General features: G+C 35.1%; 1 protein-coding gene across 2 annotated transcripts in view; it reads left to right on the top strand.

The window, feature by feature from the left end:
• LOC138693046 (general transcription factor 3C polypeptide 1) overlaps positions 1-26,240 on the top strand; it is a 93,561-nt gene that overhangs the window by 24,399 nt on the left and 42,922 nt on the right. For both annotated transcript variants that reach the window (XM_069816594.1, XM_069816604.1), the window contains exons 10-20: positions 675-828; positions 2,081-2,258; positions 6,710-6,915; positions 9,269-9,509; positions 12,476-12,756; positions 14,920-15,097; positions 17,498-17,669; positions 20,008-20,080; positions 20,715-20,801; positions 22,370-22,590; positions 24,697-24,832. In XM_069816594.1, coding sequence (XP_069672695.1) covers positions 675-828; positions 2,081-2,258; positions 6,710-6,915; positions 9,269-9,509; positions 12,476-12,756; positions 14,920-15,097; positions 17,498-17,669; positions 20,008-20,080; positions 20,715-20,801; positions 22,370-22,590; positions 24,697-24,832 — 1,927 coding nt within the window. The remainder of the gene's footprint in view (positions 1-674; positions 829-2,080; positions 2,259-6,709; positions 6,916-9,268; positions 9,510-12,475; positions 12,757-14,919; positions 15,098-17,497; positions 17,670-20,007; positions 20,081-20,714; positions 20,802-22,369; positions 22,591-24,696; positions 24,833-26,240) is intronic.

The raw sequence follows: 26,240 nt of genomic DNA, 5'->3' as shown, positions 1-26,240 counted from the left end.
AGAAAGAAACAAAATATAAATAATCGTAATATACTTTGTACTATACAGTAATGTCGACCTTGTTGGCGAGTTGGTATAGCGTTGGCCTTCTATGCCCAAGGTTGCAGGTTCGATCCCGGGCCAGGTCGATGGCATTTAAGTGTGCTTAAATGCAACAGGCTCATGTCAATAGATTTATTGGCATGTAAAAGAACTCCTGCGGGACAAAATTCTGGCACATCCGGCGATGCTGATATAACCTCTGCAGTTGCGAGCATCGTTAAACAAAACATAACATTAACTATACAGTAATACAGTTTAAAAATGTATCCTTTTCAGTAGAAATCAGTAATTTTATTGGATAATTTAAGTATCACAATATTATTTTAATTTTTTTAATGTCCCAAGTAATAAAATTACAATAAAATAAACTGATAATTTTAAATTCAGTATGAGTGTTTTTGGATATATAAAAAAAAACTATGGCAATAATATAACATGGTGTGCAAATGGAGTTCTCTCAAATTATGTTCACTTTTCTTGCGATAAACATCACACCTTGAAGCTCGATCTCATCCTGTCCTGTAATGACATTCTGAAAACCTGGTAAACCCTATGAGAGGGAATAATTATTGTGCTTTATATGCATAGTAATTTAATCTTGTTTAAATATTTACGTATTTGTTGTTATATAGTTACCATGTTGGTCTGACAGAGGAACTGTTGAAAATGGACGTGTCTAACAAAGACACTCCTAACATCACATACAGAATACTAAGGAGAGCCAATATCATCATAGAAGCTGTGAGGACACACACAGTTATTGATGATCTCACTAAACTTATGAAGGTAATTTAAGAATAGAGTTATTTTTTTTAAATTGGGTAATCTGATGACTTATTTCACATTTCTGTTCTTCATAGTGTATGCTATCTGCAATGCCAATCTTCCGTAGTGGATTTCCATTGCATTTTTCATTACATATTGTAAAGATTTTCCCTACAATTGTCACATAAAGTCCACTTGCTTATTTGATACCCAGTAGGATCAGAGCAATCAGAAAGTTTTGAAGCATTAATTAATTCTCTAAGTGTTAATATTCCACATGGCTTTCATTATTTTCGTTATTGATTTCACTTCTGAAAATACTGCCAAGTGTTCCTTTGTCATGTCTGTAAAGGCGCTTGCCTGTCAATCAGGAGTTGTGCTAGGGTGTGGGTTCGATTCCTGCTTGGGCTGATTATCTGGTGGGTTTTTTCCGAGGTTTTACTCAACTAAGGCAAATGTCAGGTAATCTATGGCGAATCCTCGGCCTCATCTCGCTATCACCAATTCCATCAACGCTAAATAACCTCGTAGTTGATACAGCGTCGTTAAATAACCAAGTAAAACATTTCTTTGTCATGCTGCGCCAATCAACATGTCATTGTTGCCAATCAGATTCTGTTATTCTATAGTGACAGCTGTTAAATTCACATGGAGTCATTTCCATTTTGCCAGATTGTGTCTTTGCTATTATTGGCACTTTATTCTTTTATAATATATTAGACACATACATACAATTCTAATGTGTTTGGCCAAACACCTGCATAGAATTGGAATATATCAGTCCCCTAACTGTCCATTGTGCAACTCAAATCAAGAAATGGATTCAGAACACCTCAAAATATCTTTGAAAAATATTGGAGTGCAAGAGGTCAAATGCCTTTATTGTCAAATGCCTGGCATTAGAAAACAACAACAATTCTAATTTTTAACAATGAAGGAGAAGGATTATTACAACAGCGCGTTACTAGAAACATCCATCTCCATAGCTGGTGTTAATTATTGAAAGAAAATCCGCCTCCCTTTTATCTGCCAGCGTTAACCTTTAGAAGACACTAATAATAATACAAAGGAAGTTGCCTGGGTATCAAATGAGCTAGCGGACTTCAAGATGTTTTCACATCAAAAACGCCATGGAAATTTTTCGTGAGAAATAGTGTTCAGATTTATGTTGGGATCTGTATCTGCATAATTTCATAAATTTTCAATGTCGAAGCAGCCACAGACATCACTGCTAAACAATAATGAAAGTCTCATTTGTGTGTTCTTGTTTCAGCATATCAATGAAGAAGAAGGGAAGGAAGGCTACAATTCAAAGATAGACAAGAAGTCTCTGCTGAGACTCCTGGCAAAACTTAGCAAAGATGGTCACATAAAAGTGATCAAAATTGTATTAAAGGGAGGCAACAAAGAGAAGATGTTGAGCTTTGTGTGTGAACCTGATATCACGACAGGTGATAGTTTCTTCTTTTACTTCACAGTTCAGACTGCAGTTCACATCCTGCCCAAGTGGATTCCTACCACCTTTTCAGTCTTCTCTCTGTTCTAACTAAAATCTCGAAAAATTAATTGCCAATAGGTTATGTAAATAGATTGCTTCCTAAAATTGTCACAATGCTCTATCCTTGGTCGACAAATTCAAACTTCTCTTAGGGCCGGTTTCACCAAACAGAATTAATTATGCTATTGTCGCGATTAACTTAATCTCAGTAAACAGTTAATCGGGATTATTTTGTGTGCGTTTCACGAATTTTATCATGCAGAAACTAATCTCAGTTACTTTAATCCAGATATATTTATATTTTCCAGAGATGATGTGAAGTAGCACAGAAAACAAATGAAACTCGGGAAGGATTTATGTAATAGAAAGCATTAGATTCTTTATTACTTCTCTTGTTTCTAACCTAAAATCTGTTAACTTCGAAATGTCATCAGTTGAAAAGAGATGAAGAAGCCCACATTTAACTGCAGAAGAAAAAATGCATTGGTCGATCCGTTACAAAGCATTTCGAAATCGTAGAAAGTAAAAGAACAGATGCTGTGACACAACAAACGAAGCTTAAGGAATGGAATATAATTGCACAAGAATTTAACTCCATATGCATCTACCATCACCACACAGCCGAAAAACTTTAACGTGCTTGGGAAAATATGAAGAAAATCACAAGAGAGACATACGCAGATGAAAAAATACACTGTGTAGCTGACACAGGTGGAGATCCTTCAAAAAAGCGAAAAGAAAATGCTTTGTGCAGATGTGTAATGAATTTGATACGTCCTACTTTTGAGGGATTAAACTACTCATTTGATTCAGATGTTGCCTTCTGTTCAACAGAGAAGAATTTACAAAATGAAATGGACATTTTAGAAACCCCGGAAGAGGTCAACAATGGTGCCACGGTGATCCAACTATTGGATTGATGATTGGACACATATTACACCTCACATGCGGAGAAGTCCCATGAGTGAAGCACTCTATCCTGTTTATCTTGAAATTATTTCTGAAGATGTCACTACCATAAATAATTCTGCAGAAGGTAATGATGATCCACCACCAAGGATGGAGAGGGAACATCAAAGAATACCGTACAGCTTCGACAGCGACACCGCCAACTACAAATCCATCTTGGACTAGGAGGAGGAGATCTAATCTACAGAGAGATAACAATGATCTGGCTCTTCTGCAGAGAACAAAAAGTGAATTACTTGAACTGCAGAAGAGACATGGCATTGAACAGCAAAATATACTTAAAGAATGGATCTTCGTTTATATAATCTTCATCAGACGAAATTTCATAGGCAATATTATTAATTTGAGCAGCCATGATAATCGTCATTAATCTAGATTAATGCTGTAAACCAGCGAGATTTGAACAGTTAATATTTCATCTCGATTTTGTCTTATTAATCTGGATTATATCAGATCATATCCATTGTTCAAGAATTAAAACAGAAAATCAATATCCCGAATTTAAAAGAAAACTTACAAATTGAACCAAACCCTTTAACTCTATTAAATATAGAATATAATCTAAATTTAACAGAAGAAATACTGAAATCAGAAGTAAACACTGAAATACTGAAACAATTGTCTTTAGAGACAATTAATATTAGGTACCCTCCACAAAACTGGCTTCATTTATACATCGATGGATCCTTGATCTCCAGAGAACAAGGTGCCGGTGCAGGTGTTATGTGCTGTCTCTTCTCACTTTATAGATCTCTTGGATATGGAACAACAAGTTTTGATGGTGAAATCATTGCCATAAGTGAATGTCTCAGGAATCTTCTATGCCACATCAATAAATTTAGGAATGCAGTTATATTGTCAGACTCCAAAGCAGCCATTCTATCAATCGTCTCTAAACACACACCTTCATCTCAAACAGCAGAAATAACTAAAATGCTCTCTCAACTAATATCATCACTCAATAAAAGAATTGTATTCCAATGGATACCATCCCATTGTGGAATCCTGGGAAACGAGAATGCGGATGCTTTAGCAAAGAAGGGCAGCACTGCTACTTACAGACCTGTTAGTAAATCTACTCTGTGAAGAGATTTATTAAATCTACATACTTAGACTTCAACAAACAAAATTTGATAACTCAATCCCAAAGGAAAAAATGGAACTCTCTGCATCAAAATCCACAGTTAATTCCCGATTTACCACGAAAATCGTCTGTAGCTGCATTTAGATTGGCAACAGGCCATGATTGGTTGGCCAAACACCTGCATAGAATTGGAATATATCAGTCCCCTAACTGCCCATTGTGCAACTCAAACCAAGAAATGGATTCGGAACACCTCAAAATCTGTGCTTCAGTGGCTAGTCATGATAATATCTTTGAAAAATATTGGAGTGCAAGAGGTCAAATGACTTTATTGTCAAACGCCTGGCATTAGAAAACAACAACAACAACATATCAGAAAAACACAATGGTGAAACGCAATAACAGAAAATCTCAGATTAAAAAAGCATTAATCGAGTTTAAGAAAATAATCTGTTGGTAAAACTGGCCCTTAATGTAATAGACAAATGGTCACAAAAGTGGAAAGTACCCAGCTCTTAAACCTTTAAAGTGTCAAGTCAGAATGTTTACATTGCAAAAATATCCTGATGATCCATAGCTTTCGTTAAACAATACTATTCTACCTTACCTCTCTCATAATGAATCAGTAAAATATCTAGGTATACACTTGGATACTAAACTAATTTGAAAACACCATATTGAACAAACATTACAAAAAAACCAAACAGCGTTTCGGTCAAGTATGATCCCTCATTAAAAGAAGATCAACTGTATAGACATAAAAATTTTGCTGTTCAAGACATTAATTAGACCTATGATCGCATATGGTTGCCCAGTTTGGGGTGGTGCAGCGCATTGTCGTGTAAATAAATTGTTAATTTTTCAAAACACATTAAAAAACTTTTTCATGATTTTTTTTCTTCAGTTTATTCCTTGCTTCCCCTTCCGAAATCTTCAGTCTTGGCCAGGATTTAACTTTTTCTTCTCACATCTGTAGCAGAATGTCAGCACACACATTCATCATCAATTTTGCAAATTTCTAATGAAACAGTTAATCTTCAATGACTCATTCTTTTGCACTTTTTCTTCTAAATCTTAAATATTTTAGCAAAGTGTAATCATTATTTAAAATCTTCCAATATGGTGTCTACATTACCATTTATGTAGGATATGGTATAGGAGTCTCTCTGGGCTTTATTCTCAGAATTACTGTTCATTTAAACATAAGCTGTAAGACTTTTAGATCCGGAAAACATTAAAAAAAAAAAAAAAAAAAAAAAAGATTGCAGTTCCGATTATCTCGGCTAGGAAGGACTTAAAATTGCATGGATAAATAAAAGACACTGATAACCGAAAACAAATAATTTTATTCAAAATTTACATGTTTAATTAGAAGGCATACACAATATGAAATGCAAAAAACATTGTATTGCAATATTTCATTATCAGTTTACTTTTATAGAGCAATCATCCATTTACAATATACCATATTTACTCGCATATAACTAGCACTTTTTTTCTACCGAAAATACGAGAAAAAATTCAGGTGCGTGTTTTATGAGGGAATTTTTGTGAGGGGAAAAGTCTTGTTGAAAAGCAAAGCATTTAAGACATATTATGCTTATTTATTCTTATATCCACATACAGCTAACAGCTCACACCTGTGAAGTAATGGTTAGTGCATCTGGCCGTGAAACCAGGTGACCTGGGTTTGATTCCCAGTTGGGGCAAGTTAACTGATTGAGGATTTTTCCGGGGTTTTCCCTCAACCTAGTATGAGCAAAAGCTGGGTAACTATCGGTGCTGGACCCGGACTCATTTCACCGGCATTATCACCATCTCATTCATATGCTAAATAAGCTAGGATGTTGATAAAGTGTCGTAAAATAACCTACAGCTAACAGATCTAACATGGTGACTGGCATCCTCATTTTATTTATTGTCACTAGTCTAGGATCTTTTACCTATTCCTTCAGGAAATATTTTTTCTTCATAAAAATTTTAGAAAATTTAATATTGAAGGTAACAATTAAGAAAAAAAAATTTCTTGAGCCGGAGATGATGTTTCACGTGGTTTGAATCTGAAGACCACTTGGTAGGATTTCTAGAAAATTAGTGTTTCACGTGGTTTGAATCTGAAGACCACTTGGTAGAATTTCTAGAAAATTAGTGTTTCATGTGGTTTGAATCTGAAGACCACTTGGTAGGATTTCTAGAAAATTAGTGTATTTTATTGAATGAAAATAATGAAACCTCATTTTAGTGTAAATCTCTATTTAAGCTAAAAAATAAAATTTGTCCCCTGAAAAATGTTCAGTAGAGGTTTTGCTGTGTTATTTTAAATTTGAAATTACTCAGTTTCTATTTTACAGATCACAGTTTAATTCAGTCTGCAGTGGAACAAGCTAAAATGAAATTCTTCATTCTTGGTAAGGAAAGATTAGTAAGATCCTACGAAGGAAAGGCAAATGAAGACGAAAATTTTTCAAGTGAATCCATTCACAAAAGTATGGACGAAATGAAAGCCATTTCATCAAGTAAAGAGAAGCTGAAATCTCCAAAGTTCGTTTATGACAGTGTGAGTTTTGATTATGATATTTATATCCTTAGATATTGAGATTTGAAAATGTAGTAAGGAAGTTTAGATATTGGTATTTAAGTGCTGCCCTCTAGCATACAGTTGTAGAAATCATTGTCGCTTTCATATGTTGATAGATTATTATTGTTCGATTTTATAGTCTGGTCTTGAAACACACTAATCAGTATTGCCAGCATTGTTCAATTAAAATAACACACATACAAAAACACATGCACAACACATCCTCAACATGCAACTAAATTTCAGAACGCACATCCTTTTTGACACAACACTACCGATCATAAACAGAGTCCCACCAAGACATCAACAAGAAGAAACCGGAAACAAGAACAGGACGTCACTAGAAATCTGAAGATGGCGAGAATTAAGCTGAAACTAATCATTAAATAAGATAAAACATTGCTGTAATTGTTGAAGGGAAATTTCATAAAACGGTCTTCGAGGTGCTTCAAGCTGCACTGAAAAAGATTGAAACCTGGTGCAACAGAACCAAACTTTCTGTTAATCTCAACAAAACGGTAGTGGTACATTTTATTAAAATGAGACTATAGGGAACTTGAAGGAACCTACTCTTTTTGGTGAGAGGATACCCTACTCTTCACAAGTTAAATATGTAGGACTCATTTTGGACAAGAGATTAACTTGGAAAAATCACTTAGATTATTGCATTGCCAAGTCCTCCAGGGGTTTTTTTTTGTACGTATAGAAGAATGCTTGGTAAGACTTGGGATCTAAAACCTAGGATTATATATTGGATATTTATCACTAGGGGATGGATGTTGATGACCTGAAAATCTACTTAAAATGATCATTAAAATGCCCTTAAACTAATGGAAAAATGACATAAAATTAAAAGAAAATGACATTTAAATATTATTCACCGTACTCGCATCACAACTTCTTAAAAATTAGTCAGCTTGTTTCAACGACTGTCCTGCAAATCTCGGAGAGAGGCAGCAACTTCCTGGAATTTGGCTAAGATAAAGGAAAAGAACATGCAACAAAATTAAGGTTTTAAGGGAAAACTATAGATTTTAATGAGGGTTTACAGTATGTTTCAATCAGGAGTGGTCCATGTCAGTGCCTTCATTCTCCGTCTCCTCCTCCTTCCATGCTTCACTTTTGTTACCAGATCTTCCAGATGAGGGAGTTTGAATTATAAAACAAATTGTGGGCGCAGCGTGCATTCTTGCAATCTTTGTGTTAAAAATACTGTCCACTACAGTAGACATCCTTTCCGAACCATGTTGAGGACACAACGTCCTGTTCAGGACATGGTGAAAGTTCCCCCCCCCCCTTCCAAACATAAATTCTAAAAATACCCTCGTACCAACGAAAGAACAGTAGCAGTCAAAGCCCTCACTTAAACTAAGATGCTGTCAAGCATTTTATATTACTTCCGTTGTGCGAAATGAAGCCTTCAGTGGAATGAGGGATGGACTTTAGAGTCTGTTCCAAACTATAAAACTCAAACTTCACTGTTATACACTTATTCAGTAGGTATTACTACTGACCTATTTGCTTATAAAATGATTTAACAAACCTATCGGTAAAGAAGAAAGTAAAATGCATCCCAAATGATCTAAAAGTTCTTCAAAGTATTAAAAATGACCAAAAAATGCCGAAAAAAATATAAAAATGACCTATTAGTTCAAAAACGTCGAAAAAATGCAATGTAAGAAATTACTTTTTTACGTTGATATTAACATAGAAAGGATTTCTATATTAATAGGCATCGCCCTAATGTGAAAAATAAGAAGATGACTTTTCATCAACATCCGCCCCCTATTTATCACTATAGTAAGACTTTCACTTTTATGCCACACTTACGTGGTGGTCAAGAGTTAAATTTGAGTTCCAAAGCTTGATGAGCTATCAACTGTTTGAGTCCGTAGTTTGATTCAGTTTATCAAGAACATTAAACTATTGGACTGATAGGATATTATGGCGGGGATTTCAGGTCGCAGTGCTATGACTGTCATAGCTCCTCCATTCATATTCAGTTCAATTCAAAATAAAATACCATAATAATTTCAATTAACACAAGAAAGTTAAATACGTTGTTTATATAACATATTGAACAAATCATTAGAATTTTTTTCACCTTTAAAATCTCATTGACCTCTTCTAGCTTTGAACCTATAGACCTTGGATCCAGCAACCAGCATGGCAATCACTACACTACCAAGAACGACAATAGTGTCTTATTTTCGTAGCTACATATTAGAATACATCTGTATTTAAAACACAGTTTTCATTTATAGTTTATAAATTTTAGTGATTGCAACTTATTTTCAGTGCATAATATTAATCATATTCTTATCGGTTACAGAGAATTGGCAAGAAGTACGGTTTTGCTCCGAAGTTTGTTCGGATGCAAATATTACATCAGTTCCTCTTTTATGTGATCTATGGATATGTAGGAAATGAAAATCTCGATCAGGAAGCTGTTATCAGACGCCTTCAGCTGAGGGATAATTCTATAACTGATGAAGTTACATCTGAGATGTCTAAAATCTACCATGAAGAAGTGGACTGGAAGATGTTCATACCCCCACTTCCAAAACATGCAGGTATTTGTGGGATTACATGCTTTTAAATCTAAATTTTTAATCAATACAGATAAAAAAAGTTTTTTCATCATTTAGCAAATCTTATTTTGTTTTATTGTTCACTTATTTGTTTGTTTCTTTCCTTCTTAAAGTCGTTCCTTTTTTCAATTTCTTTTTTTTGGAAATAGAATAAACTAAAAATGCATTTTTGACGTAGAACTATGCAAGGAGAACAAGGGATGGGCAAGGAAACTTGGGAATAGAGAGAGAATAAGGGGAACTGTAAGACAAGAAGAATATGGAGAATATAAGAGAACAAAGGGAATACAAGGAGGACAAGGGGAAGGCAAGGAGAGCAAGGGGAATACATATAGAAGAAGGGAAATATAAGGAGAACAGAAAGACAAAGAGAAAATGGGGAAGATAAGTAGGACAATAGGAAGATAAGTAAGGAGAAAAGGGAATACAAGAAAAACATGGAAAAACAAGGAGAACAATGGGACATACAAACAGAACTGTAGGACAAGACAAGGGGAGAGAAGAACAGGGAAATATAAGGAGAAAAGGGGCAATGCATGAAGAACGAGGGGAATATATGGAGAACACAGGGACTACAAAGAGAAACAAGAGATTTGTATGGAGGCATGTCCAGAAAGTAAATTTCTCTGGGACGTTTACAGAAAGAAAACCAATTTCGTCGAAAGATTTATTGGAACAGATACAGCAATTGTTGAACTATTTTTCAACATATTCCCCACTGGAATTGAGACATTTGTTATACCGTGGGATCAACAGAGAGGTGCAGATGGCTGTCGCACACTGGTTCCAATCCCAGGTGGCGGACTTCTACAACATAGGGGTACAAAAGTTGATCTCACGGTATGACAAATGTCTCAGTTCTGGTGGGGAGTATGTTGAAAAATATCTCAACAATAAATTGCAATAGATCTTTCCATGAAACAGTGTTTCCCTTCTGTGTGTGTGTGTGTGTGTGTGTGTGTGTGTGTGTGTGTGTGTGTGTGTGTGTGTGTGTGTGTGTGCGTGCGTGCGTGCGTGCGTGCGTGCGTGCGTGCGTGCGTGCGTGTACGTGTGCGTGTGCATGTGCATACGCGTGTGCGTGCGCGTGAATTAGACGAATGCAAGAACAAGGGAAATATAAGGAGAACAATGGGAAGAGAAGGAGAATGAGGGGAATACAAAGAAAACAAGGAGAGAGAAGAAAAACAAGCTATGTACCTGTCGACAGGTGATCACACTCACACCTAGTTATTTGTAAAGATATGTAGCATAGAGAAGCTAAGCACTTGTATGCATTGGCCGATTTTTTTTTTTTAACTTTAGTATTATGTAAATGAAGTCACAAATGTACTCTCTGAAATTTTTTTTTTTTTTTTTTTTTTTTTTTTTTGCTACAAATAATTTAAAAGCCATGCAAGACAGTAGAACCCTTTGATGTCATTCTTTCTTTTAGATATTATCCGGAATTATAACTTGTCTCATGTTATTTGAGAGTAGATGTAAACATAAACTACTTTGTTTACACTTCGTAGAGGTTTCCCTTTGGTGTCTTTAATCATATTTCACACTCCTAGCCATAATCATGTACAAATATATATATATATATATATATATATATATATGTATTGTAAAACATATTTTCAAGGAATTATATTTTCCTTAAATGTGGGTTTTTCTTAAAGTTGAATTTTCACTTACCTGTACAGTAATACACTGTTAGCAACTTTAAACCAGCTTATTTTATACAGCCACATGCGGAAAATAAATGAAGACCCAAATAAGACTACTTTGTTAATCAATTTATTAATAGAATTCAACATGTTTAGTCTTACAAAATATGTTTGAATCGAGCTGTCTATGCAACAATAGCTGAGACAATGGTCAGCACAGCTAGCTGAAGAGAGGTGGTTTTAAGTTGCTCACCCTGTATAAACAAGGGAAGACTGACTGTAGAAATAGATATTCTTAGGCTATGTGACTACATTACATTTACATATTCTTATTATGCAATAATTCGGTGGTGTTTGGGTAAAGGAGTTAAGTAATTTTTTGTGCAGATGGAGTTTTGTTCTCAGGTGAATACACAGGTTAAATTCTACAAATGGATGTGCAAAAACAAATTAATTCTAGGATTTGATGTGTTTTATTTATGTAGAAAATTATTTGTAATAAGGATCCGAAGTTCAATTTTCATTTATCATAAAAACTCATTTTTATGACTTATCTCCCTTTACTCAAACACCATCGAATTTTGCTATTGACAAACACACATTAACAATAAACTTTTGCGGACACACAATATGATGTGTTCATGAAATCATGATAACATATTTTTAAGTACTGGTACTATAATTTGGGTGACCATGACAATATCTTCGAAAAATATTGGAGTGCAAGGGGTCAAATGACTTTATTGTCAAACGCCTGGCATTAGAAAACAACAACAACATAATTAAATTTACATTTTTTATATGAAAAAACAAAATATTTTTACAAGCTCACTTTTGTTTTCCAATGGCCACTTTTGGAATCATTTAACTCATTTTGCTTGTTGCCTCCCAGTAAAGAGTACTCAAATATTTGCACTCTTTAGTAAGCATGGCCAGAATTGTTGCTTATTTTACACTACCCAGGGGACACGTGTTACTTAAGAGAATGTCACGGATGCGAACAACTCTCTCCCCCTTTTTACTAGCTTACTTTCAATCGAGATATTGCTGAATACTATTGATCACAATGTGCTGTTGCTATGCCACACTACTGTACAAATATATGAATTTCATTGAAATGGATTATGTATTTGCAAATCCATTCCAATATATTTTTTTAAAAGCAGTATTTTCTTTAAAGCAGAATTTCGTAAAAGTGGGAGTAAATTACATTGTTTTTATGATAGTTCTGCCAAGATTTTTAAAAATAATTTCTTAAAAAATTAGGGAATGTTACTGTATAATGAACATTGATTTCAGGTTGGCCAGATGGCTGGGCCATCATGTGTGACCTGCTGCTCCGCTTGCCGCTCTGCACATTTGTGAAGATATTTAACGTTTCATTTATAATCCCTGGCCTGGAACAGTACCTCTTGCACCCCATTCGCCGGAATTACCTTGTTCGTCACTTACCATCACATCTGCGAAATGCTCTGACTATTGCACGACGATACATCTTCAGTATTCACGAGGTGATGCAGCGCCTGTGCTATGTTGGCCTCATCCAGTTTGGTCCACAACGTCTTAAGGAGAAAGATCAGGTACGACTTGGAAATGAAACTCTTAACATATTCTAATTAATATTCGTAAGTAGAATCAGGAGTGTCGTAATGTGAAATACGAACCTAGATTATGAAAGAAAAATGTTCCACACATGTAATTAAATATCCACAGTGAGAAAGTGTATTGTATATTTTTATTGTGTATTTATATACAACAGTGGTATCAAACTTTTTGAATGCACAACCTACTTTTGGCCGAAACTTTTGTTTGTGACCCCCCCACTATCATACCATAGGCCTACTTAACCCCATTTGAAAAATAAAAATTCCTTTGAAATCGAAAACAACAATAATTTTATTCAAAACCAATGGGTACCACCCAAAGAACGACAAAAAATACAAATATATAGTGTAACAATAATACGAAATATTACGTAAAAATCATTAAATTTATAATATTAAAACTATTACTGTCATGATGCTGCAATAATACTTCAGTGCTTGCGCTTTGTTACCCAACGGATTTATAAAGAAACTTGGTTTCTGGTCGACATCAAATTTGATTCATTTCAGTGTTAAAGGACTCATGGAAAAGTTAGCTGTGTATTATAAGCCTACAACAAATACCGAATTTGTTTTTACAGACACGCAATAAAATAAGTTTACACAATTTTAAACAACAGCTTTTGTGTGTTTCCAGAAGAAACTCAAAACAATTACAGCTATCACATATGGATACTGAATCTGTTTTTAGACAGTTTCGTATAACTGACTGAAATAAAAAAAATATGTGTGACTAAGCAACTTACTTAAATATGTACTTACTGATGGAATTTTGAAGCTAGACATTTTCTTCACAGAGCATAAACCAGATTAGAATCACAAGAATGTAAGAATACAGAATACCTCGCAAAAGAAACTTTCATTTTTTAAAATATATGTAAACGTTGTGTTTATACAAAATAAGTTTCTCGTGTATGGTTGTCATTAAAACAAAAGCTAGAAATCTTCTTGAAATTGTAAATATCACTGTATTTATCAATTACAAAGTCCAGATTTGAGAAGCCACCTTCTGAAATACAGGCACATTTATAGCATTAATATTTTTTGCTTTACAAATACCGCACTGAACACTTTTTTACATTTATGTTCAATGTTGTTCATGTTTCTAAATTTTAAAATAGATGTATATTAATAAGGTGTTTGTTTTTTGTTGTTTTATTTAGTAAATCATCTCATGACCCTCCCTGAGCTCTTTACACGATCCCCACATTGGGAACTGCTGCTATACAACTTATTATACTTTGACTGAATGTATTATTTTAGTGATAAAACAAAACAAAAATGAGCCAGAATTCTTAAATTGTCTCTGTAAGATAGTAAGTTTATTGACGTCTAGATTTTATTTTTTTGACATGAATACGTCTATAAGTTGGATCTAGAAACCATCTCGGAAACTACCAATACATTTTCAGATGAGTTTTGTCGCGCCTGTAATTTCTAATGACATTCTAATGGAGTAAATGGCTATCGACAGATGAATCATTGTATCCAACATGACCTTGAGTTGAAACGGGTGACCTCATCTAGCAATATGCGAAAGGGGGGAATTTGAGGCATGAATTGATGGGTAGCATGTCAGTCGAGACAGTGCAACTCGAGAATGTGGAGTGATGAAACTTTTGTATTGGTGTCAAACAATTTGTAATGAACCAGGCTGCAATCCCAGTTGAGCAACAATTTCTGCTTTATTGGTAAATTTTATTTAAAATAAAACTAACTTAAAATCGACACCTAACTACACTTCAGTACAACATTAAAAAAAATTATACTGACTTATTGAGCACTTGGGACAAATATGTTTTTTCTCAATGCCTTCTCTATAGTTGTGCCATTAACTTAAAAATAAATATCAGTCTTATTTAAGCAGTAATTAACCAATGGTTCCTTAAAACCATTTCGTTTCTGCTTTACAGAAGTTTTCGGTTTATAGAAGTTGTTTTCATGTATAAAATCTTTCTGTTCTGAGATTTAATTTCTGTATCGACAGGTTTCCTTCTTATAAAGACTCTGTCATGTACAGATTTTACTGTACTACATATCTTGTACTGTTGCAGTAAGAACTGCAACTTAACATTTAACTAGTTTTGTGATTAATTGTAAATGCCTTTGTAACCCTCTTGGTACTCGTTTATATTTCAGGTTTTCATTTTTCTTAATCGCAAGACAACACTTCTGGACACCACACCTTCAAGACCAGGCTATCACCAAGTGTCTGAAGACGTGGAATACGCACAGCACAAATACGAATTTCACAGACTTGATGACATAGACAAGTATTGGTACGAGATGTGGAACTTCTGCATTCATACACAGCTGGGTAAGTTGAATAGTCTTCAGATGAGATATTATGAGGGTCGTACTGGAAGTCATGAGCAATCCATTGCTATAATTCCAATTCCAACAATGTAACAAAAACGACTGCATGATCGTAATCTACAGTCTTTACACTATGTATTGACATATTACGACATTATTAGCTTCTTATCACGTGACAACAGGCAATGTTTGCAAAATGGCCCACGACAATGGTTCATTTCAACAGCTTGGTGTCATTGAATTCCTTGCCAAAGAGGAAAAATCCGCTGATGAAATTCACCTCAGACTTCAGCTTGCATACAGAGATGTGTGCATGGGCGCCAGCAGTGTTAGGAAATAGGTGAAACATTTCAAAGATGATGCAAGACCAGGAAGGCCGAACACATCAACACATGAACATGGTGGATACTCTTCAAGAAGATCGTTGAGCGACATGTGAGAAACCTTCAGAAGCTATGGAGATTTCACCAAATTCAGTATTCCGTATTTTGACAAAGAATTTGAAAAAGAGAAACATTTCTGCGCGATGTGTCCCTCACTGCTAGACTGCTGAACAGAAGCAGAAATGCCTGGACATTCAAACTTGCTGACAGAACCATCACAAAAACGAGTAGCCCAACGAGGAACTGTATTACGATCCACTGTAAGTTCATGACAATTCCACTGAAAGCACTGTGAAAGTGTGGATTTCAGTGGGGGTGGAGGGGTTTGCCACGTAAAGATTCGATGTTTGATCTTCAATCGTCACAGTGCCCGAGACACGTGTAGGCTCCATTTCTAGCTCTTGTTACCTAAACACAGAGTACGCTATGGACAAAACGAACACACGTGCTTCTTCCTCAATCCTTCAACTGCAACTGACGTAATTTTCATTGGTGTTGCATCATCCACGTCACAGTTCTGCCAACTTGTGCATTATTTATAAAATTACTCTCGTATCTAGATCGTATAAAAACTTGAAAGTGAATAATAAAAGTAAAAGTAAATAATTAAATTTAGATAAGTACCTTAAGGTTAGTGAGACAATAATAAATATTGATAAGAGGTGGTGGTGGTGGTGGTGGTGGTGGCGGCGGCGGCGGCGGCGGCGGCGGCGGCGGCAGTAGGGGAAATGCCTGTTATTATTCAGTTGAGAAACTTTTGTCATCTAGTCTGCTGTCAAAAAATCTTGAAGTTAGAATTTATAAAACAGTTATGTTACCAGTTCTTCTGTATGGTTGTGAGGCTTGGACTCTCACTTTGAGAGAGGAACAGAGATTAAGGATGTTTGAGAATAAGGTTCTTAGGAAAATATTTGGGGCTAAGAGGGGTGAAGTTACAGGAGAATGGAGAAAGTTACACAATGCAGAATTGCACGCATTATATTCTTCACCTGACATTAAATCCAGACATTTGAGATGGGCAGGGCATGTAGCATGTTTGGGCGAATCCAGAAATGCATATAGAATGTTAGTTGGGAGACTGGAGGGGAAAAGATCTTTGGGGAGGCCGAGACGCAGGTGGGAGGATAATATTAAAATGGATTTGAGGGAGATGGGATATGATGATAGAGACTGGATTAATCTTGCATAGGATAGGGACCGATGGCTGGCCTATGTGAGGACGGCAGTGAACCTCCAGGTTCCTTAAAGCCATTTGTAAGTAAGTATTTATCCTGTAATATACTGTATATGAGCATTAAAAATTGAAGAACTTCAAACAACCATTATTGTTAACGAGAATTGTTTGAAAAATACTTCCTTAGTCTATTCTTAACTTGGTTTCATGTCTGACAGTCCCTGACATTACTCTTTAGGGAATTTGAAAGCCCAGGAACAGCAATAGTGAAAGAAGATGAATATGAGGATTTTCGGTGGAAGGAAATGGATAATATTGAGGAGTACTGCAATCATATGTCTAGATTGTGGTGGGTGGATAAATTTTGAAAATGGAGCACAAGATACACAGGAGTGGAGAAATGCAATATATGAAAGAGGAGGGAAAGACAGTTGGATTTTTCTACGATCTTCTAGATGAAGCCAAGACAGCATTTCGAGAAATGGTGTTACGTGATCAGCCCGGCGAATATTGCAGACGAAACGAACACACATATTATGTACACGTTGTAGTCTCTGCGCCAAAGCAGTGCTTAGGTCAGTAAACAGAATGTCACAGTAATCGAAGTGGAGTATCACGAGTGTTTGCAATAAAATCTTTTTCAGGGAAAAGAGTAGAAAGTTATATGTACACACACATATATATATATATATATATATATATATAATTATTTCACTGCCATTCTTCTAACATGGCCAAATAAAAAATGTTCCCAGCAAGAGAGATCGCACTTGCCAGGAGACAGTGGAATGCAGTGACATATTTCCTCACGAGACACTATAATAACTTTTCTGTTGGTACTCAGGAGGTAGGATGTACGTAACTGGCAAGGACATTGTGCTGGAGGTGCTGCAAAACAAGCAGGCCATGATCGATGCAATTCAGCCTCGACAGCCGGGGAATGCATTGGAGTTAGATACTGGAAATGTTCCAGGAGACAAGAGAGGAGCAGCTGGTCTGGACTCTGCTTTTTTCTCGTAAGTTACTTTGCATGTGATGAATTATATTCCATCTCATCCGATACCAAATTACGTAACATTTCATTATGGAAAATTAATTAATTTGTTACTTAATTGTTTAATTATTTTTTTTGTATAGATATATTGAGTAATGGCTTACCTTCATTACATGAATTAATAGAATAAGATCCAAGTTTTGTAAAAAAAATATTTAGGAATGCTTTGGAATTCCTCAAACATGAAATGGGTATGGATAATAGCATGGGAACTGTTTAAGAAAAATTTAATATTTGAGACATATAGAATGTCTCAGAAGGAATGTAAAATACTTCAGGATAATGTAGTTTGAGTAATATACATCGATTCCTGGTTGGCGAGTTGGTATAGCGCTGGCCTTCTATGCCTAAGATTGCGGGTTCGATCCTGAGCCAGGTCGATGGTATTTAAGCGTGCTTAAATGCGACAGGCTCATGTCAGTAGATTTACTGGCATGTAAAAGAACTCCTGCGGGACAAAATTCCGGCACATCCGGCAATGCTGATATAACCTCTGCAGTTGCAAGCGTCATTAAATAAAACATAACATCTACATCGATATAACATGACATACGTATGTCTGAAATGTAATGGTTGGGGAGTTGGTTGGCGAATTTTGTGGAGAGAGGCATTGTAGACGTTTTTTCTACGTTTTAGAGCATTATGATATGATACATTGTTGAAAATGCTGAATCTTGTATTGTTCCAATAATTTTTTTTTCATATTTAAGTACAAACTCAGTAAGGAAATAAAATAATTACACAAAACAAATCACAAACATGGATTCCCTGAATTGTAAATTCATATCAAGTACCAGTACCGGTTCTCTTTCCGATCTCATTTAAACATTTGACAGCTTGCCAGTTTTAGATAACATCTGACAAAGATGGGGAAAACTCACAGCTAAATGGAACCCTTCAAAATGATGCTGTCCAAGTTCCTTCTCCTGAATAGTTGTCACCCGGTCTTCTTGTTCAGAAATCTGGACAATGACTTTATTGGGACAGAAGGGAACAATTACTGTCTTCCTCAATCCAGACAAGTCATTAGACTGGGAAGTCATGCCTATGTTTTCAAAGGCCCCCTTTGTTGCATACCGCATGATCAGAGTCACCCCACAAAATTGTAATATCGTGTTTAGTGAAATATAGCATCAAAATGACATTAGCTATGCACATGCAAGTTAAAACTAGTACTTAAGAACTTTCTTAGAAAGTAAAAATATCGTGACATACCAATTTGTCAACAACAAGAAGTTGCAACAGGCCAAGTTATCTCAAGAACCACCACCTTCGACAAACGCAGCACACATTATAAACTTATGTCAAAAGAAAAATCTGTTGTCTTAGTGCTCTGTAGGTGGCCATTATTGTAATCTGAGTATGCACATTTCACTATAACAATAATCACGCAACTGATTTTTGTTTTTTGTTCTTAAGCGTAAATGATCAGATTTGTCCCATATGATCAGATTAACCCCATTTACAGTACTATCAATTCAATTCTAAAAAAATATATTGTTAAAATTGTTGAAGAGCGTAAATTATTTATTAATAAAATACTGTTCATAAATTTGGCACTTTGCACCTTTCTACTATTAAGTATCCAATTGTGCATTGAAATTTAATCTCGTGTGACATTTTGGAGATGACTCCATTTTTTTTAAGTTTTTTTAGTTGAGATGTGCAAATATATTCTTAAAATTGTTCAAGAGCGTAAGTTATTTATTAATAAAATACTGTTCATAAATTTGGCACTTTGCACCTTTCTACTGTTAAGTATCCAATTGTGCATTGAAATTTAATCTCTTGCGACATTTTGGAGATGACTCCATTTTTTTGAGAGTTTTGTTAGTTGAGATGCGCAAAATTTGTCTACTTAAATGACATAGCTCCGAAATGAAACCAGTAAGTAAGTGTGAAACACTGAAGAAATTTAATTGAATTATGGTTTCAGAACCCAAAAACTTTTATTGCAATTCAGTTGTCTTAAAAGTCTAAAATCTCATAAATTCAGCCATGTTCGTAACTTACTTTTATTAAGAATTGTATTATGAATTGTTGTTTTATGTTGTGAATTTTCTTTTTATTTATTTATTTATTTATTTATTTATTTATTTATTTATTTATTTATTATTTTTTAAATGATTGATTAAATGGCAAACTTACTCATGTTAATTAATATAAACACGTGTGGCTTACAGTTGTTTCGGTGTTTATATAATTAACACGAGTAAGTTTGCCATTTAATCAATCATTTATATTTAAGTGTTAAAAGTAGTGTATGCAAGATTCAAGATGTATTATTTTTTTATTTTTAGTCACCTGAAGAGGAACTGGAATTGGACAAACACTTCTAAAACCCTGACTTCAATTGCAGATGAAAATGTGTCGGTAAGAACTTTAAATTCCTCTTGTACTTCAGCTATTACTTATTCAGTTGTGGTCTGTATATTGACCACTAAATGATAACTCAAATAACAGACCACTGGCTTATAATGACTGCAGACCCAGGTTCAAATCTTGGCAGTGTCAAAGTCGTATTTGCAGTAGACAAAACCAAGGATTCTGATGATTTTTCTCGGAGTTCTTCCTCTTTCCTCCATTATTTCACTCTCACTCTCCATTTCAAAAAACGGTCAGTGCGTCTGGCTGCAAAACCAGGTGGCCCAGGTTCAAATCCCAGTCAGGACAAGTTACTTGGTTGAGGTTTTTTCCGGGGCTTTCCCTCAACCCAATAGGAGCAAATGCTGGGTAACTTTCGGTATTGGACCCCGGACTCATTTCACCGGCATTATCACCTTCATTTCATTCAGATGCTAAATACCCTGAGATGTTGATACAGCATCGTAAAATAACCCAATAAAAAAATCCATTTCAAAATGCATCATCATTTCAATATAGTATCGACCAAAAATGACGCAGCTGGATTTAGTATTGTGGCTGGTGTGTGTATTATATAAATAAACGTTGATGTAAACTTCTTGTGCTCCAGACTTACGAAATACTCACTGTATCTGATTTCCAGAGCATAAAGCCACGTGTTGAAGAGCAGAGGAAAGCTAGACTTGCTAGTCTGAAGACAGAACCATTACAGTTTGGTGAAATATTTCAGGTAAGCAAAAGAATTCAATTTAGCAATTACTTTAGGAATTTGGTAATTTTTAAAATGTTATCTACACACGAGAACTGATACCAAAGCTTAGATATTTGGTCAATGTGTCAAACGTTCATCACGGGAAATCTTAGTAATATAGGAATATTCATTACATGGAACCAAACACTAATTAAAAAGCCTCTTCTACGATGGATCTTACATCAGTATGACAAGTGACAAGTACTAATTTTTGGGTGATGAGTAGGGCTAGCATTTTTATGCCCGAAAAATGGCCAAAATATGCACTTACGACCTAAAAATTCCAGAAATATGCTCTATAATATAAAAAAATGCCTAAAAAATTTAAATATTTTTTATAATTTACTTTGGAGGTATAAACTATACCTAGAATGACAAACAGAAGGAGAAAAAAGGGAAATTTCATGAATTTCAAGGTATATAAATTTTATTCAAAACAAAAGATGCTAACTTATTTTAATAAACTTTCATTGTATGTATATTTTGGGACCTGAGTTGCAATGTACAATGAATACCTTGTGCCTTGTGCTAAGTTTCAAATGAAAATGAGTATCTATTGTCAGGTAACAAAGCTTTGCCTATTGTCAGCTAACAAAGCTTTATACATAGAAAAGCTATTTTTACTTCTTCTTATAAAATGGAGCAAATTTAAAATTAACAATATCACTTGACTCTAATTCTCTCGCCGTCACACATGCACGCACGTTCTCTTCCTCTCTCCCTCCCTCAAGTGGTTTTTCCTACTTCCACATCCAGTTGCTCCAAGTAAGATGCCTTTCTCTACTTGGGTGAAAATAATAGACAAATATTTCTCGCAACTCGTGACTATTTAGGGTCAAGTCCATTTTGCACATTCCACAGAATTTGGGCGGAAGAAAATATTAAAATTTTACCAGACAAAAGTGAAAAAATTCTAAAAAAATTATTTATTTATTTATTTATTTACTTATTTATTTATTTGTTTATATGTTTATTTATTTATTTCTTTACTTATTTATTTATTTATTCATTCGTTCTATATTCTCAAATTTACCTACTCTTAATCATTCTTTTCCAGCTATTTTTTCAAAATTCTTTGTCTACATTTCTATATTCTCTATTTTACAACACTTACAACACATTATTTCCCTACTATTCTCTCCTCTATTTATTTACGTACTTATATTTTTCTCTTTGCTTCACTCCTAAATTTCCTCTTTATTGCCTCTTTCAATTATATCTATAATACTCCTACAGTTATAGTATCCCTGATACTACTCCCAACCCACAACATTGAATCACATGAAGTATCTAATTCACTTAATTACTCTTACAATATTTCTCTCTCTTCCACTTCTCATTTGTTCAGATGTTCTTTCACTTTAATTCTGTTTTATTGATTGTTTGTATGTCTATCTTACTACATTCTTACACTACCTTCTTACAATAAGTTTTTATTATGTTGTAATTATTATTTATTAATCTGATGATGATTATTATTATTGTTGTTGTTGAGTTTGTTTATGGTATTCATTTAATATAGTTTGTCATCTTGTTTCTCTGTATAGAAGCCTAGTGATAAACCTTCACAGTTCCGTTTGTCGAATGTCAAGAAGAAAATTGTTAGTCGCAAAATTGAACCGAAGAAACATGCAGTGGAACCAAAACGCAGGGAAGAAAAGAAGAAAAAGGTCGTGAGACATGTCCTGCCACGGCAGAAGAAGAAGCGTGTTCACAGACCGTATTATGATGAGGTGGACATGGAAGCCCTGAAGCTTATGAGCAAGTTGTAAGTATATTATATTAATGTGTATTTCCTAATTTAGTGCATTGACTCGTCTTAGTTGGTTAGATAATGTTTTGACAATGAGGGATTTCTTGAGCAAGTTTTGTAATGTTGCTTATTTCAATTGACATACCTGGTCCGTGTCTAGCAGCAAATTCCTCCATGACTTTTTAATAGCATCTTTCTTAACCATATTCCATATACCATATCTTCGAACTTAGAATTAAGCTTGTTAGTTTTTTCCAGAAGAATCGGTCCTGATCAATCAATCAATCTTCTTAATGTATCCAGTTGTTTGCTGACAACATAAAGTCCACTGTAGTCTATTCAGTTGTTTTTCACGAGAAATGAGGGGTATTTTGATCGGTATTCATATTAGATGCCTGTTGCTAGTAGCCAGAGTTGGGGTGTAGTCAATATATACTGCAGGGCTGTGTCTTCTGCAACTGGTACTGATGATTTTAATTTACTTCTTTTGTGGTTTATGGATCAATCAATCAATCTTCTTAATGTATCCAGCTGTTTTCTGACAACATAAAGTCCAGTATAGTCCACTGTAGTCTATTCATTTGTTGTTTTTCACGAGAAATGAGGGGCATTTTGATTGGTGTTCATTATAGATGCCTGTTGCTAGTAGCCAGAGTTGGGGGTGTAGGCAATATATACTGCAGGGCTGTGTCTTCTGCAACTGATACTGATGATTTTAATTTACTTCTTTTGTGGTTTATGGACGGACAGTATAGAAGAATGTGTTCCAGATCTTCATCATGATTATTACACCACAGACAAGTAGGATTATCAGAAATGTGAAATCGGTGTAGGTACAATTGTGTGACAATGTGACCTGTTCTGGCTCTTGTTAAAAATGTTTGAACATGGCTGGGCAAGTTTTTGTACATTTCCAGGTCATTTGATTTGTTTTGTACGGACTGTAAAATCTTTCCTTTGTTAGAAGAGAGCCAATTGTTGATCCATAGGTTTGTAGGAGTACCTTTTTTCCCCTCTCTTTAGTGAACCATTGGAACAAAACTGTGTCCACATCATGAAACTTTGGTTTCTTTACAGTTTTTCTATTTTCAACTGGAAATAGTATCAAAAGTCCACACCTGTGGAATAATATTTAGCGTGTCTGGCCACAAAACCAGGTGGCCCAGGTTTGATTCCCGATTGGGGCAAGTTACCTGGTTGAGGTTTTTTCCGGGATTTTCCCTCAACCCAATATGAGCAAATGCTGGGTAACTATCGGTGCTGGACCCCGGACTCATTTCACCTGCATTATCACCTTCATCTCATTCAGACGCTAAATAACCTAAGATGTTGATAAAGCATCGTAAAATAACCTACTAAAAAAAAAGTAGGCCTATACTTGTTTTTTTGAAAGATGGGACATGACAGGAGCATTGCGATCGGAAAAAAACTGAATATCACATAGCGTGGTAGGCCTGTTGCTATGGTAACAACGGTTGAGTTGCCAAACTTAACAGTTCCCACATGGTGAGAGCTTAATAGCTCTCTTGGCGACATTTATTATGCACGCAATGTTAGCATTGGTATGTTTCGTCTTTGATTCTCTGTCGATTTTTGTATTGTTTTCTTACCTTCGCGTCAATTGTCAATGAATGTTTTAACGTCAGTCATCTTAACAACAATTGCTAGCTTCCATCAGCTGGTAGCGTGGTAGTCCATATTGGCAACATGGCGCTGTAGTTCCAAGCTCGGCCACTTAACTGTCATGTCCCATCTTTCAAAAAAACAAGTATAGTATCAAAATCACTTGCCAATAATACGCCTCTTCCACTTCGCTAATGTACTCTCTGGTATGGACAATTCTATAGCTAAACTTGCCACACTTACACCTTCCATCATTCTTTCTATCACAGCAAATATTTAGTTTTCATTGAGTACGAATTTCTTTTTCTTTTAAGTAACACACCCAGTACAAAACACTCGACTATTACCAAGAGACAACTGTACACGAATACCTCACCTTCGTTCACGCACTCCCCACCCCCTACTGTCTTATAAGGAAAGGGTAAACAAGACATTTTCCCTGCCTACAATTGAGACTCCAGTGTATATGAGCTAATATTGTAATAACTTTTCTTGCAGGCGTGTAGAGTGGTCTATAACAGAAGACAATCTGCTTCTTCTTTGCAAAGTGGCTGTCATGTATCTATGCCCATTTCCTCGTAAGCAGATCATCAATTTTCAGACAATACGAGATGTGCTGCACAAGATATGTCCTGTAAGTTATTTTTTGTAATAAGAGTCTCATGAAAAAGTATTGCATGAGGGAATTTCTCTACCCACTATTTGACTATAAAAATTGCAAAATTCTCACACCCAGCTACAGGGACATCATTTTATTTTTACTTCAATTTTTATTGTACCTGAGTTTTTGAATGTACTTCACTCCCACCCCTTCTGCTAATGAAGTTCAACCGTCTTGCACACAGATCCAAGACTGTATATACAGTCATAGTAGCCTTATGGTCATAGTAAACAGTACGTTCCAAAAATAAGTTCGCATTTTCCATTGAGCTTTCAATATTGAATCATTTTCGCACAGGTACTGTCGTCCATTTGCCTACGTCGTATCCCGGTTTCCCCCACCAGGTTTTATTCGCCAGCTAGTGGCTGGGCTGTCTTAGCTCTTTTCTGAGAACATTAATTTCTGTTAGGAATTGGACATCTATGTAATATTATACAACTTTTTAAAATATCTTAATTAAAAGGGCCTCGTTAAGTAATTACCTGTCACATGATTTCCTCTCTTTCTATGACCCTACGACATAACCACTTGGGCAGACAGTAGATATAATGTCTGAGTAATTTTATCTTTTCGGATCGGGCAGAAGTGAAGATTTAATTTACAGTACTTAAGATACTCTTTTATAGAGTAGGTGCAGAATTACTTCAACATGAGTTACTAGTACGAAGAACGAAACTGATAATTGGGATTAGGTACAATAGGCTATAGTGCGATAATATGCATATTAGAACTGAAGCCTGTATCAAAATGGACGGCCACCATTTAAAAAAAATGTGTTTAAATATCCATATTATGATTATTTTTCAATTTAACTTCATTCTCTATATTGTACGCTAATGTGCTGTAGACAGTATAATATACACTGCATAATGAATACGTCCACATGGACAGCTCAGTTCATGAGTAAAAACACTCGTTGTTAATACTGGACTGTATTTTGATTAAACAAAAACCTAATGAAAATTATCAAACTCAAAATCGCGATATTTCCTAGTTTACGTAAATGGATGAACTACTTTTCTTCCCTCCTATACCTAGTAAAATGATTTGTTTGTATATTACGCCAGTATCATCGAACTCCAGTAGTGGAAGGGGATAGCAAACGGCGTTGATCCAGAGGTGTAGGCAAGTTAATATTAAAAATGCTAGTAAAAATAAAATGATGACCCTGTATATTCTAACATAGTTTATGTTAGGTCATGGTAAATTTGTATCATGTTTTGAAAGATTTCGTATTAAAATACATACAGTGTGAACTGTAAGTAATGTCATTAATGTCAGGGGGTTATTCTTTGAGGTATTTCAAACAAGTTTAATACCATTTTGTTCGTTTTTTATTTCTTATCAGATAAAAACTGTTTTATATGAAACCTTTCATAGC

The sequence above is a fragment of the Periplaneta americana genome, chromosome 2 (genome assembly GCF_040183065.1).
Source record: "Periplaneta americana isolate PAMFEO1 chromosome 2, P.americana_PAMFEO1_priV1, whole genome shotgun sequence".
Lineage (NCBI taxonomy): Eukaryota > Metazoa > Arthropoda > Insecta > Blattodea > Blattidae > Periplaneta > Periplaneta americana.
The sequence above is the reverse complement of the archived record's forward strand: the minus strand, read 5'-3'. Positions and strand labels throughout refer to the sequence as shown.